Source organism: Onychomys torridus, chromosome 3 (genome assembly GCF_903995425.1).
Source record: "Onychomys torridus chromosome 3, mOncTor1.1, whole genome shotgun sequence".
In the NCBI taxonomy this organism is placed as follows: Eukaryota; Metazoa; Chordata; class Mammalia; order Rodentia; family Cricetidae; genus Onychomys; species Onychomys torridus.
In genome coordinates, this window is record NC_050445.1 from 81,622,672 (window position 1) to 81,638,152 (window position 15,481).

Sequence of the window (15,481 nt, forward strand, 5' to 3'; positions counted from 1 at the left end):
ATGCTGCTTCTTTCTTCTCTGCAAAGATGCAGAGGTCAAAGCACGTTCCTGTGCGGTGATGAAAAGCTCCCAGGATCCACCTCCTGGCCGGCAGCACACCCTCCAGGATCCAGGGAGTGCCTCCAGGATTCCTGTGGGTGCGCTCTTAGATTCCCCCAACTCCACAGCCTCTTCTCTGGCTTCTATCTGACACTTAAGGACCATCTCAGGGTAGTCACGGCCCTTTGCGCGCTGGGGCACCAGCAGCACTGGCAGGAAAAGGGAGCAGAGGTGGGAAAGGAAATGGGGGGCGTGAGGGCTCGCAGGCTTCAGCTGCTGCAGCTGCAGCAGCGGGCAGAAGAGTGGAGGGTGCTGAGCAGGGCTGGAGTCGGGGCCAGGAGGGAGGGAGAGAAGGCAACAGGGAGAGGGGGGAGGCTGTGCCAGACGAGCCGGAGGGGTGCTCTGCGCTTCCCCGCCCTCCTTCCGGGAGCGAGGATGCAGACTCTAGAACTGGTGCTGCTGGGCTGAGGCGGAGGCAGGGGATTTGCAACGCGCGCGGCTCTGCTTGTGCGTCTCCTACGAGCCAAGAGGCGGGGGGGAGGCGGAGGACCGGGGGGAGGCGGAGGAGGAGGAGGAGGAAGAGGAGGAGGAGGAGGAGGAGGAGGAGGAGGAGGAGGAGGAGGAGGAGGAGGAGGAGGAGGAGGAGGAGGAGGGGGAGAATGCCTGGAGCTGCCACCGCCGCCGCGATGCTCCCGGCTCAGGAGGCTGCCAAGCTATACCATACCAACTATGTGCGGAACTCGCGGGCTATCGGCGTGCTGTGGGCCATCTTCACCATCTGCTTTGCCATCGTAAATGTGGTGTGCTTCATCCAGCCCTACTGGATCGGCGACGGCGTGGACACCCCGCAAGCCGGCTATTTCGGGCTCTTCCACTACTGCATCGGCAACGGCTTCTCCCGGGAGCTGACCTGCAGGGGCAGCTTCACAGACTTCTCCACACTGCCCTCAGGCGCCTTCAAAGCCGCCTCCTTCTTCATCGGCCTCTCCATGATGCTCATCATCGCCTGCATCGTTTGCTTTACCCTCTTCTTCTTCTGCAATACAGCCACCGTGTACAAGATCTGTGCTTGGATGCAGCTCACCTCCGGTGAGTGCGCGCTCACCTCCATGGAGGCGGAGGGACCCTTGGGTGTCGGAGCTCGGGAGGGGTTGGAGTGGGAGGGACCGCTCCCTGAGCTCTGCGGTCGGGACAACTTAATCTTCTCTCCGACTGAGGGGTGTGGAAGGAGGAACCCCCGGTTCCTCAGCCTTGGCATTGGCGCCAGGTCCCCAGGCTTTTTCGAAGCTCCTGAGTGCTAGGGACGCCACTCAGAGGGACACCCTGGAGACTGAGCCCTTGTAGGATAAAGTCTGCTCAGAACTGAAAATTGGGGGGCTGGGGGGGCGGCAGAGAAGTGGCCGCTTAGAGACTGTGTGTGTGTGTGTGTGTGTGTGTGTGTGTGTGTGTGTGTGTGCGCGCGCTGAGGGACTAGGGAAGACTGATACAAGTGGATGAAAAGCGGATTTAGAGATGCTGTAGTAGAAGGATCAAGTCAGCCTGTTCAACCCTTCCCTGGGATTATTTCTGTCTTTGCTCCAGGGTGTGTGTGTGAGGGGGGCGTGTAAATTTGTCTTGGGCAACCATAAATATTGTATCATCCATCTGGTGATGAGTAAATCTTAATTTTGCTTAGCACCTCCACCTCGCGTTTTTCTTTAAAAAATAAAATGTAGCTTAGAGTGTTCCTTAGCAGTTTCCCAAAGCCACACCTCCAGAGTCTCCTTGTCAGCCAAGGTCCTTCCAGTTCGTCTCTAAACAGATAGGGAGGTCTTGAGGGAGCAGGGATTTCTCAAGATCTCATTTTGGGGAAAGCGAAGTAGGTAAAGGGAAAGCCGGGTTCTTCAGTGGCATCCTCATCACTCCTATCAGTAGACTGCTGCCAGCTGAGCAATATGAAAGACCCCCCCCCCCACCCCAGCATCAAAGTTACTTTTAATCAAGAAAGAATGATGAGTGCATTTTCTGGTGGCTTTGAAGAACGTTGAAACAAAACTGGCTCTTACTGCACTTCTGACACCTTGCCTGCCTTCTCTTCTGAAGCCAAGGGTTCCCGAGCTATTGACACACTGTTTAAATCCCTTGGATTGGAGGGATCTTGAATGTCTCTGGCAGTTAAACGTCTTCATTTGTGCTTTATTATTATCATTATTTAAGTAGCTGAGTTTTAAAATACTGTTTATTCTATTTTTGAAGTCTTCCGGGATCCCTCCTATGGATTTGAGTTTATCCAGAAAGTGTAAGATAAGTCAGTACTTAAAGGTACTGGGCCATGCTAAGGTTCCTGTTGTCTTGTGAGACTGGGACCCTCTGTGTAGCAGAGGCTGGCCTCAAACTCCAGTACTCTTGCGCCCAGTCTTCTAGTGCTGGGGTCACAGGCACTGTATCTGTTATCTGGAAAGGTTCAGGATCTTATTAGTTTCATAGAAGAAAAAGCGAAGCTTATGCGAGCCTAATGTGTATTGGAGTGTTAGTTTTAGGTTTGTCTTGCTGATTTTGATTTGTGTTTATTGTGAAAGTATGTGTGTGAAAAACAAGGAATGAGCATGCTATCATCCTCCTGCACGTAAATGAGCCAATTTTCCTTCTGCCACTCTATTCTCCCCAACTGGAATAAATTCCTTGCTCTGTTTCTTTTTACTTTGTTAATTGTATGGGTGTTTCAGGAGCAGACTAACTGAGGTTCACAGTAGATGCATATTTTCTGCCTGTTCATTATACTTTCCTCTACTTTGACTTTGCAGAGAACAGGACAAACAGATGCACATGTTTTAGGAAAAGACTTGACCCTGCATTGCTAATTTTAACTCTAAGTTAAATGACCTATTTAGACTAGTGATTCAAATTAGATTATTTTTCAAAGAACTGAGAGTAGTTTGTGGTAATTCTCCAAAAACACAAAGTTTAATATTTTATTTTGATGAGACTTTATATTCTAAAACTGTATTTTTAGATACAAATAAATAATGAAAATGATCTTTTGGGGGAAATGATCACGTTTGAAGTCAGCATAAACTTTAGTGTAGTCTTTTCCCTTTTCCTGAAATATATCACAGACCACAATAAACACTGGAGTAGTGAAACATGATGCTGTGTATGCAGACACGACATAAATGTACTATTTTGACTTCCATTTCATTAAATGTGATGATAGTGTTTGTACTACAATATGCACAAGGGCATTTTCTTCATCAGGAGATTTTAAGATCCCCACAGGCTATGTTTTAAAAATCCTTTGAAATTTGTTATTTTATTTCCAGTTTTGTTTGTTAATTATCTATGTTACTAAAATGATGAATTATGACAAGAGATCGATTAAAAATTAAGTCAGTTATATCTACAAATTTTAAAGAAATGAAAGCTAGAAAATATTTGTGAAGAATGCTATATTTAACATAGGTTTTAGTTTTCTTTAATTTGGGGATGCAAGAACTGTGACATATTTAGACATGTAATGTATAAACATTCTCTCAAAGTGCTGAACTTTAAATGTTTCCTTTTTTTAGTGCTCTTTAATGTTCATAAACTTTTCATGTTTATATTTTAACTACCCAGAATAATCTTAAGGGGCATTTTCTAAATAAAAGGTGAGAAAGGTGAGATTTAATGTAGTATTTTATTATTGGATACTCTTTAACCTTTATTTGAAGCTAAATAACTAAATAACTAACTTGTATGTGTGGTTATCTAACCATTTTAACATGGTAGCATTGTAAGTCAGGTAAAGTATCAAGTCTTAAATGAAATGATACATTAAGATAATGAATGTAGGCTGTTTTATAGCAATATGATGTTCAGAATTTTTAAGGAGCTTGGCACAGTGGTGTATGCCTTTAATCCCAGCACTCAGGAATCAGAGGCAAGTGGATTTCTGTAAGTATGAGGCCAGCCTGGACTACATAGTGAGTTCCCGGACAGCCAGATCTCTGAAGAAAGACCCTGTCCCCAAACAAAACAAAACACAAGAAACAAACCCAAAGATCTCAAAACAAAACAAAAGGAAGAGGAAGAGGAGGAGGAGAAGGAGGAGGAGGAGGAAGAAAGGAGGAGGAAGAAGAGAAGGAAGAGGAGGCGAAGGAGGAGGAGGAAAGAGGAGGAAGGAGGAGGATGGCAACAACAACTTTTTAATAGTTCTGAACAAGGAATTAGAAAAACATTTAATTTATTGGACCTAAAATTGTATTACTCACCTGGCTATTTATGTGGTGTACTTATCAACAACATGAAAACCTTGTACTTTCCACACTACTCTAGATTATTGCCAGTCAGAAGCCAGAGATAGGAAACACTGAGTTAAAAACTAATATGTCACTCTACCTTTGGGAGTAATCACACACACACACACACACACACACACACACACACACACACACACACACACAGACTATGCCTAGCATAGAGACTGGGGACATAAAATAATGCATAAACAATGATGCAAACCAGAGATTTAAACCTTTCCCATATCTTCAGACAGAAAATTCTTCGAAAGGAAAAGATAAACTTTTTTTTGTGTATGTGATTTCTGTGACACGGAATGGGGGGAAATGCATCTGTAATTGTCAAGTGAGATAATGAAGTCCCATTTCTTCCTTAACACAGAGGGAAACTTCACTCTCAGAAACTTCATTTTCTACCTCTGTCTCTCTAAAGCAATGCTCCAATCTGTTTCCAGGTCCATTTTACAGAGATGTTTTGTTTGCTTGTTTCACTGATTGTAGATCCTATCTTGTTTCTAAAAGCTTATGTGGCGATGGGGATATTTTCTTTTTCATTAATTAAGATATGGTAGAATTTAAGGCTTTGTCTCTGCTATAGACTTCTTAGTAGAAAACAGCTGAAAAGGAAGTATTCACTTCTATCTGTGAAGTAGGGGGATCTTACCCAGGTTGGGTTTTCTTATTCAGGAGGTAATAGAACAGAAGTGGGTTTTACCTCCCCCAGCCCATCCTGGCTCCTGAATGTGCGAGGAGGAAGCAGCACATAGGGCAAAGCTGTCTAGCAAGGATTCAGTGCTGGCTTGTGGCCTCAGTGCCTCCCACCTCCTCAGACTTAGTTTCCTCAAAAGTATGTTTAGCCAGTATACTTTCTTCATTTTTAGGTGTGAGAAGAGTCACCAAAGGTCATTGCTATCATTCTAAGTCTACATACTGAGTCTTTGCAGTATTGTGTTTCACTTTGTCAGGATACCCTGTTCCTTTCCTGTAGCTGTAGTCAGCATTTGAAATTACAGATTGCTCATATGTTTACTCAATGTCTCTCTTCCCCAGAACATTGGAAGTCAGACCTCACTTTTTTTCTTCATATAATAGAGAAGTCAAAGATATGCATGCATGTTGAGGTTAAAAGATTATGACTTAAGTAAGCCCTGTTCTAGCACTTACTTTGGGAGCCCGGAAACTGCTTTCTGTGCCTAAGTTGCTCACTAGCCAGTAGCTATAATTACTTTGGGAGATTGGTGCAATAAAATGAACTAATGTATATATCAGTATCTGGCTTATGGTAAACCAAAACCAAAACAACACTATGTAACTGTTAGACGTGGTTGCTGTCATCTTATCAAGGTGCATAGTAGTATTATGTAAATGGTAATACTATATATTCAATAATTTTTTGTTGAGTTAATTAATGAAGAGGAAAATGATTATTGTATTGAAAAAGGAGGGAGTGTTAAATTTCTCATGTTCTGCAGTCTTAAGGAAATGTGCTTGAGAGTAATCTTTCTCTGTGGTCTTAGCAGCAACTTCACTAAAGGAACACTTTCCTGTCCTTTGATGGATATGGTTGTGACTTGCTGGCCTGTTTTATCATCATATTCTTCCAAATAGATTCTTCCAAATAGAGGGTTCTCTGATGTTCAGGTAATGATCTTTATTACAACACCAGGAAACAATCAATCATATCTCAGTTTTCAACAGTTTTTTTTTTCCTACTACCATTTAGTCTCTCATAAAGAAAAACAACAGCAACAAATAACACTATTCAGAATCTGCTTTTATGTGACAATCACAAGGTTTGGCATTTTTGAAGATCCAAACCTATTCCAAGTTGTTTTCTTATGAACACCAAGAGCAATCAGAACCATAGCAGAGAGTATTTTCCAGGATTTTAGGTTTCTTCATCCTGGGTGTTGGTGCAAATTTGTTCTCACTGGGATCCCAGAGAGCTAGTAGTACCTGCTCAGATGTAGTGTGTGCAGGGCTTAGAAGGGGCAGCTCCCAAGACGGGACAAGCTTGGCATTTACTCAAATGCAAGCTCAATGTTCAGGACAATCAAAAGGCCTTGTTTTTCGGCTAGTGCTAAGCATCCTTAGGGAGAAAGTTCTTGCCTCAAGGAGAAGCCAATCCATCCTACATCCAGTGATAAAAGAACTTTCTATTCACCACTCCAAACAGGCAAGGAAATTATTTGAAATAATTTTAGAAACTGTTTCTTTTTCTTATATGTAGTATGAAAAGGAAAGTGACAATTGAAGTGATGTTGTAAAATATATTAATGCAAATGTCAAAACAAACAATTTTTATAACAGTAGGATTTGAAGTGAAGATCTGAGAAACATAACAGGTTCCACATAAACCATATGACAGACATTCTGTTACAACTTCCACCACTTTTGGCACAAAACTGCATATTAGCTTTTCTATAGTAAAAATGTCAACAATCTGTTTATTTATTCTTAAGTATAAATATATATAAATATATATAAATATAATGAAAGCCTAACTAGAGTGTAGAATAACAGAAACTTAGTGTGAAAATACTTACCCAGCAGTTGCTGCTTTGGAATGGCCCAGGAAAGACTCCAGATAGGCAGGTCAGCATGCTATACTGTACATACCTCAGAAATCTTTCAAGGTAAACCACATTTTAAATGAAAAAAAAAAAAATAAAACAAGCACAGAGCCTATGGCTAGTATTGTGGTATGTGACTCAGACCACTTCTGAGTGTGTATGAAAATATAAGTGTGTATAGAGAGAACTTTGAACACATTGACATGAAGCAAAGAACACTCCAGAAGAATTCTAATTTAAGTGATTAATGGCATGATAACTAGAGAGCTTTTAAAGTATAATTCCCATAACATAGTTGAACTTTGAGGGTCAGCACCATCTTTAATTAATGTGAGTTTTCCTTATCATAATGAGTCAACTAGAATTTTTATTTGATATGGGGAAAGACAGAAAGGCTGACCTTTAGTCTTAATAATAACAGGAAAGATATTAATGCTGACAGAGAGTCTGCCTCAGATACAAATAGTAGATAAGTGATTTAATGACTTAAAGGCAGTGCTGTTATGAAAGTCACTGGAGCATTTAGAAACTAAATAAGAACAACCCAAAAACATCCTGGATGTTCACATAAGTAACATCATAATTAAGGACAATTTGAAATTGTGACTGTGGTTCTGTTTTGTGATGTGACAATGGTCCAGCATTCTGACCATTCAAAAATTTGATCACCATAGATATCTTCTCAATCATCTCTCTCATCTTTCCTGCTAAGATAAAATAGAAAAATGAGTGGCTTGCAAGAGGAAGAACTTTTTTTTTCCAACAGAGACACAAACTCTGACCTCTATCTAGAAGACTAGAGAAGGAAGACATTTCTTTTTTTAAGATTTATTTTTGTTTATATGTATTCCCCCCACTGTGTGTATGTGCTTGCATGCATGATTGAGCCTATGGAGGCTGGAGAGGGTGTCAGATCCCCTGGAGCTAGAGTTTTAGGTGGTGGTAAGCTGAACATTGGTCCTCTGAAAGAACAGCAAGTGTTCTTAACCACTGAGCTATATCTCCGGCATCAGAAGGCACACTTTTCTGAAGTAGATTTGCTGATATGGCGCTGGCCTTACTAATTCTGGCATCTTCCTTAGCCTAATGAAATCAAGATCTGTAGCAGCAAAGGGGCTGCCTATGTATATGTACAAAAAAGGCAGAAAGATACTGAAGATAAGTCTGAGTGAAGTTAGTTTCACAACTATATATAATTTTGAGATTATGATTTATCAATGAAAGGACTAGTGGAGGAGTAAGGAAGGGTAATAGAAATTAGCAGTAACTAGTTGTAGATTTGAAAAGTGCCCTTAACTCAGAAGTGGGCATGCAGAGCTTAACTAATCAAAAATATTCTTCACATTATTTGCCCAATTAGAAAACAATACCTGAGAGTAATTGAAGAGTCCTCAGCTTTATCTCAACTACAGAATGTGCCAAAGGACTTAAATATTGTGTAAATAGTCTGGGCATGGGAAGACTGTTCTCCATAGTTCTTAGTTGCTTTCAAAGAAAATCAAGATGGGATACTAAAAAACTGAGATGTGTGTAACATTGACAAGAGGTCCAGTATTCAAAAGACAGGAAAACTGATCAAGCTGTGGTGAATGACAGGGACATAGAAGGATACCAAAAATAAGTGAACCATCATTAAAAAGAGATGGCGAGGCTCAAGATTAAAGGGCCTCTGGGATTTAAGAAATCAGAGGCTTGTTAAGTTTGGTATCATCAATGACTTAAAAATTCATTGGCACAGGACAGAAAATGGAAATGTACATTACAGTTCAGAGCTGTGTGCTCAGGGCTCAGAACTGGAGGAGTTGTTAGTAGTCACAGAATTTAGTATGCAGAAACAATTGCAACCATGGTGTGCCACCACCTAGCAGGTGACAACTATGTCACATATGTGATTGATCTACTCTGTTTGAGGATTAAAAAAGAAAATGGTGAATACATTGTATAGCATTATACAAAACTCATTGTGATTTCTGTAACTGAGTTGTACACATTACTAACAAAGCATATTCAGTTAAGATTTAACTTTGTGTTAATAGGTCTAGTCATTACCCTTTTATTTGTCTGGAGCAACAACTCAAAGGAGGAAGAATGTATTTTGGAGATAATTGTGAACTATTTTGTAACTTCAACTGCAGAAACTTGGAAAAGGAAGCCATGTTTAAAACTTTTGTGGAACATTTTTTTTTTTAACTGTTCAAGAACGAAGCACTAAGGTCCTCATATGAAGCTCTTCCACTATTATCAAAACCAAAATTGAGTACTTGAACTCTAATGACATCATTTAATGAAAATATTTTAGAAGTAAAAGATTTGCTTTTTCTGTGATATTTTCAATGTAGTTATGATACATGGAAAATTGGGGCCCTCATTATTGTGTCTTATTTTTTCTAAGCAAAGAAGAAAATATGGCAAAATAAAGATCCATTTACTTATAAATATGTTAAACCCTTATGTTTATTTTGCTTTTAAAAAGTAAGCTATTTTTTTTAATTTTAGTTTGGACCATCAGGTTATTGTGAAGTGAGAATGTAAGTTTGCTATGACTACATATCTGGCTGTGATCCAAAGGAGGGTTGAACAATGGACAAGTAAACATTCTGTGCTCCACAAAATATCAAGATCCCTTGTGCAGTGACTGTCCAGTGTTGTTCTTGACAGGAGAGTTGACAAAATAGGCATGCTCCATCAGATCTGGACATGGCAGCCAGTACAACTGGAGTGTCTTGTAGATTATAGTGAAACCGTTGTTCTTTCTAACTTCCATGTTCCTAAGGTTTTTCAAAGACAGGAGCTTAAAGCAGGAGATGGACCAGCATCTGCCCAATTCACAGGACTGAGGATCCCCTCTACTGACCACAGGACTGTCTCTAGAGGGAGCCCCTCTAGAGATAGTCCTGTGTTTTAGGACTTTGCCTTTTACAAGGTCCTGTCCCAACACACTTTCTAATTGAAGTTATTCTCCAGGTAATATTTGGGGGGACTGAGAGTGCAGAATAACATGTGAAAGCTGAGAAGAAAGAAGAAAGGATTAATCAGATTATGTGCAGTACTAGAGGAACCCTGCAATGAATGTCTACTCCTCTTGGATATTCTTTTAGTTTTTTACTTTGGTGTTGAAATTCAGAGTTAACCACTTTCTATGATTTATTAGAACTTTTAATAAGCTGTTGTGACTTCCTATCATTGGTAAAACCTTCTCATTCAGGACATTTCAGCAAGCCACTGAAAAACTGAGTTAATGATTTTAGAACTACAATGCTCTAAACAGCCATTTAGTCTAGGTGGCCATAAGCTGGATACTATGTTTGGATCTTAGCAGTAACCTTGACAGTGTTTTGCAAACTTAGAAAACAGAGAGAAATTCCATTTCTTAAGAAAAAATTGAAACTTTCAAATTAAAACACCATGGGTATTAGTCACAGGCCAAAAAAAAAAAAAAAAAAAAAAAAAAAAGGATACTTGCTTCACATGTTCAAAATGAAACACTGATCATCTGATTTAGCGACTGGCACTTATCTACTTATTTCAGTTTAATTTCCTTAGACAAAAGAAAAAGAATGAGTTCCCACTTTCTTCTCTGGATGCCACTCAAAGGAAGCATTAATTCCATCTCCCTTTTTCTACCTGGAAAGCAGTTCCTGAATATTATCTGGTTTCTATTTAATCTCTTTGTGAGCCTGGGCAGACAATTCTTTAGATGAAACCACCAAAAAGCACTCTTTCCACATAATGTCAGGCTTTTCTTTTTCATTTCATACTTAGAGAGTTCTTGCTAATCCTCTCTAGCCTCCCCCTCATTAGCCTTTGAAGTCCTACCACAATCCCAGGGCCTACCTACGAGAGCACCTACATCTGAACAAACCAAATTGAAAATCTGAAACCACATGAATGCTCCAACTGTACACAGCAGTGGAAAAACTTAGATTTTTTTTTTTTTTTTTTTTTTTTCAGAATTTAATGTGTAGAACAGAGGGAGAATCTCTATGGTCAATGTAAGTCAATCTTACAAAGACTGTGCCTTCCGTTGCCTATTAAATAATTGATTTTTTTTTTTTAAATGAAGCACCTCTAAAAAAAAAAAACCAACCTAAAGATTTCAAAGGAGACTTCAGTGCTGAAATTTTAACTGCAGCAGATTTTCTGAGGACATTGAATGAGCTAAAATACAGTTTTCATCTCCAAGTTGTGCTAACATGAGCAATTATTGCATTTAGATTTATTCCCCAAATGTTGCTCATGTTAACTGTAGAAATGTGAGTTTTGGGAAATCAAGCTTGGACTTAACATCATGAGAGGGTCTTAACTTTTCTTTTGTAGATATGTTATTTAGCTTACCCATCATTTTTGTTTTGTTTAACACTTAACAAAATGAATTGTTGTTTCAGTTCATCTGAAAACATATTATGAAAAATGTGTTATAAATTGTGTATATGTGGATGCGTTTGCTCTTGATTCTGTGTATGAATTTGTGTTAGTGTGTTTTTCTGGGCATCACATATGCTGGAAGGGCTCTGTCTTTGAGCTGTGGTATACTAAGGCTTTTATGTGTATGTTTTTGTTTTTTGTTGGTGTTGGCTTTGTGTGAAGAATGGTGGTGCTGGGAATTGAAGTTCTTAACTCACAAATACTAGGCCAGTACTCTACCACTGAGCTTTATTGCCAGCTTGTATGTATATGTAAGGAAGAATAAAGTGACCATTTGTCAACATGCTAATCACTGTCTATTTTCTCCAATTTTGTGCTGTTAAAACTATAAGATGTAGTTTTATCACTAATATACTCACTCATAATAAATTGTTGAGTTTTATCTGCTTTTAAGGGAAATTATTTTAATATTTTACTACTCACTGTGATATAGGCCATATATTTTTATTATTAGCAATCACTATTTATTAGATTAAAAAACTTCTTTTATATTCCTTCATTGAACAAAAATTGTGTATGTTGAATTTTATTTAATATATTTTCTGCTTTTATTAAGATGATTATGTTGCTTTACTTAATATGTTCTGATGATATGAGTCATGATGCTGTTTTCTAATGTTGAAGTTAACTTTGCTGTAAGAAACTTGGTCTCTAATGATTAGCTATTTTAAAGATGTCTCCCCAGGTAAAGTTTTTCTTTTTCTGTGTGTGTCAAGCCATCTTTATTTAGTGTGAATGTCAGGGTTATGTAAGACACACAGCTAAGGCGTCTTTCTTTTTTTTTCTTTGAAGGGACTTGTGTGTGACCAGAATGATCTGTCCTTGGATGTTGTAGTACAGTTTTAATGAAGCTGTCTGAGCCACTGTTTCTCTGTTGTGAGATTTTAAACCACTGCTAACATTTCCTCTCTTGTTACAGAACCATTCAGATTTTGAAAACTTTATCTTATACATATGTATTTTGGTAAAAATGTATCAATTTATTTACATTTTCAAATGTATTTGTATAAAGCTTTTCACAATCTAAGCATTGTAACAGTCTGGGCTGATTGTGTGTAGATTGTATTTGGCTCACTTTGTGCCAAGATCTGTTTGATTTATCTCTTTGACACAATCAATTTAAACTTCCTTATTCATCCCATTCTCATTCATGACAACAGTTTTTGCTTTGGATTTTTTTTCTTTTCCTGAATTTTCTTTGGATTTTGCCGCCTGTAACTTTTATGATTTCCTAATTTTGTTATCAAATGATTAACTTTGGAGTTCCTTCAAATTTTTATTAGAGAAATAAAAATCCTCCAGCTGTTTACCAGTTGTAATACTTTTGAAGAGGACATCATTAAAAATGTCCAGGGTCAGGGACTACACCCATGATGTCTCAGCAGCATGGCTGCATGAAGGAAAGCTGAAGAAGGATAACACCAACAGACTTGTTAATATGGGAAGGGACATCTCAAATGGCCCCAACCTAGACAAAGAATTACAGACCAGCTAAGGAATGCAGAGAGCAAGAAGAAATAGCTTTTTGAAAGGAAGCACCCTCCAGTTGATTATCCAATATCAAGTGGTCAGCCCTGAAATCACATACATATGAGTAAGTTTATACAGACTGAAATAGTAGAAACTGAGGAAAAGAGGTCAAGAATTTGAATACTTGTAAGGGGTTGAGGGGTAAAGAGAAAAATGATGTAATTATATTTTAATTTCAAAATATAATAAAAAACTAAACTTTTAGGTATATGGGTATGGGTGTTTTGTCAAGATGTATATCTGTGTACCATATGTGTGCCTGGTTCCCACTGAAGCTAGCAGAGGGTATCAGATCCACTGGGACTGGAGTTACAGATGGGTGTTAGCTGCCATGTGGGTGCTGGGAATTGAACTCAGATCCTCTGGAGGAGTAGAGAGTGCTTTAAACTGCTAAGTCATCTCTCCAGTCCCTAAACATTGTGATTAGGAATTACATAAAATCATGTCAAGCAGAATAGAAAGTAAAAACAATATTCATAAAAATATTTATAAACACTTTAATGGCATGATTTAGATAAATTAAGTATGTTTACTATTAAGTATGTGTTCATTTACATTTATTATTTAACATTGAATATATTCTGTTCTTATGCCATGCATAGTAGAGGCAATACATATTTTTACAAAGTTATTCCCAAATATCATCTTACTTATGTGCTTGCTGTTGTAATATGATTTTCTATAAGAAAAATATGTGACAAACCTGTGACCATTAATATCACTTATTAAGTTAATGTCAGTTTTAATGCTCAATTAGCTCTCTAGATTTAAAACATTTTCCCCTCTTATTCCTTATAATTTATCATATTAAAAATAAATTTTGAATTTTTTTTTTGTCTAGAAACCTTAGGTGTTCTGTTTGACAGAAATATAGAGTAATCACCTAGTCAGCCTGCTTCCCAACATACAAGCCTTGTGGCCTGCACTTAGCTGGAGTGCTATGGTTGCAAAGACTCCAAACGTTGAGACACAGTTCTCTGTTTGTGCCACTGCTGAACAGGAAAGAACAGGAGACATGGGATGTGTGCAAACTAATTGTAAGATCTAAAGTCACTACTCAGAGCCACAGTCTCCCATGGTCAATCGACACCATGGTTTTCTAAGATAAACTATATTTCCAGTGACATAATTGTGGAATATAGTAAATTTACCACAAAAATATCAAATCAGGTGAGAGAAAAACTGCATCTGAGTCATTCATTCATTCATTATCTATTTCCCCCTGTTGAATACATATGTGTTATTAGGGAGGATTAAAACACTGCCCAATCTTTATGGTCTCTTTATGGTTAGCTTTTTCCTCCTATTGTAAAAAATTTTGCTTTACTGAGAAAAATATGGAGGCAGCCATCCATGTTAGATAAGTGGGTAAGCTCTGATACCAGAGCATCTGGTTGTGTGATGGTGGCTTCATTTGCAAGATCATTGCCTAACTTTGGACCCCTTCCTCTGTCTCGGCCTCAGTTTCTTTATTTCCAAAATGAAGATAAAATGCAGGACCCATCTTGTGTCTGTCACACGCATAGGGACATGGTGACATCATTATTACCATCACTATTGTTGGCATTGTCATCATCATTCCAGGGAGGCAATCCCAGAAGAGTGTGAGGCACAAAATCCAGGTGACCTCAATATTTTTTTTTTCATTTTTAATCTTGAAAAGGAATTGTGTGCACTCTGGATTTATCCATTTAGTGATTGCATTATAATACTTTTTAAAAAATTGAGTGAGGCCATTCTTTTCTATCCTAGTGATTTTGGGGGATTTTGGTGCTAGTAAGCAGAAGACAGGAAGGTGTGATGACCCCTGGGGTATTTTCCCATTTGGACTTCTTTTGGAGTTGGGGTCTGTACCTACTGAGGCACAGACAGGAAGTGTATTGTCAGCAGTGGTAGCTCCTTGTGACTTTTATATTGCAGCTTCCCAAGAGGATTTTATGTGCTCCAAACAGGCCATTGTAACATTTAATAGTCAAGGATGCTTGTTTTTCAAAGTTTGTTTTGCCTTCTCAAGTATGAAACATGCCACAACCCAAAGCTCTTTCCAAAGCTCTGCTCTAAAGACAGTTTCTCAACTCTGCTTAGAGAAAAGGTCAACATAGTGAACTATCCCACAGACTGTGCAACAGATCCTATCATGTTTGGAGAAGATAAACTCTGTTTGAGAAAGTAAGTCCTATTTCCTCTCATTGCATCTTATTTGTGGGTTTTGGGGGCACAAGCCCACATACAGAAGTTTGAGGACCACTCTCAGGAGTTGGCTCATTCCTTTGACTATGTGGGTCCCAGGGATCAAGCTCAGGTTACTTGGCTTGGCAGCAAATGCCTTGACCCTGAGGCATCTTGCAGGCACCAAAGTTCTATTTTCTTATTTAATATTTCTAAATGATGAACCATGAAACAAACTCAGTTATGTCTTAGTATCTTGTGTGTATGAATATGGAATGCTATGTATGTTAAATGACTCACCTTAATCAGAAAAAAAAAAAAAGATGAACTGGAAATAGGTATTTTGTTAAAATCAGATATGTGTATCCTATTGTTTGTATGTTTGATCTTAATACATAAAACCATTATGAAACCAAATAAACATTAACATATTTGAGTATAAACCTTGTCTTTAAATAGATTATTTTCCAAAAGAGATTCTTTTCTTAG

At 38.6% G+C, this 15,481-nt stretch overlaps 1 protein-coding gene across 5 annotated transcripts in view; it reads left to right on the forward strand.

Moving 5' to 3' along the window:
* Window positions 1-681: 681 nt before the first annotated feature.
* Window positions 682-15,481, forward strand: part of Lhfpl3 (LHFPL tetraspan subfamily member 3) — a 520,977-nt gene continuing 506,177 nt past the window's right edge. For all 5 annotated transcript variants that reach the window (XM_036181632.1, XM_036181634.1, XM_036181630.1 and 2 more), the window contains exon 1: window positions 682-1,128. In XM_036181632.1, the coding sequence (XP_036037525.1) occupies window positions 699-1,128 (430 nt within the window). In that variant the 5' untranslated portion in view covers window positions 682-698. The remainder of the gene's footprint in view (window positions 1,129-15,481) is intronic.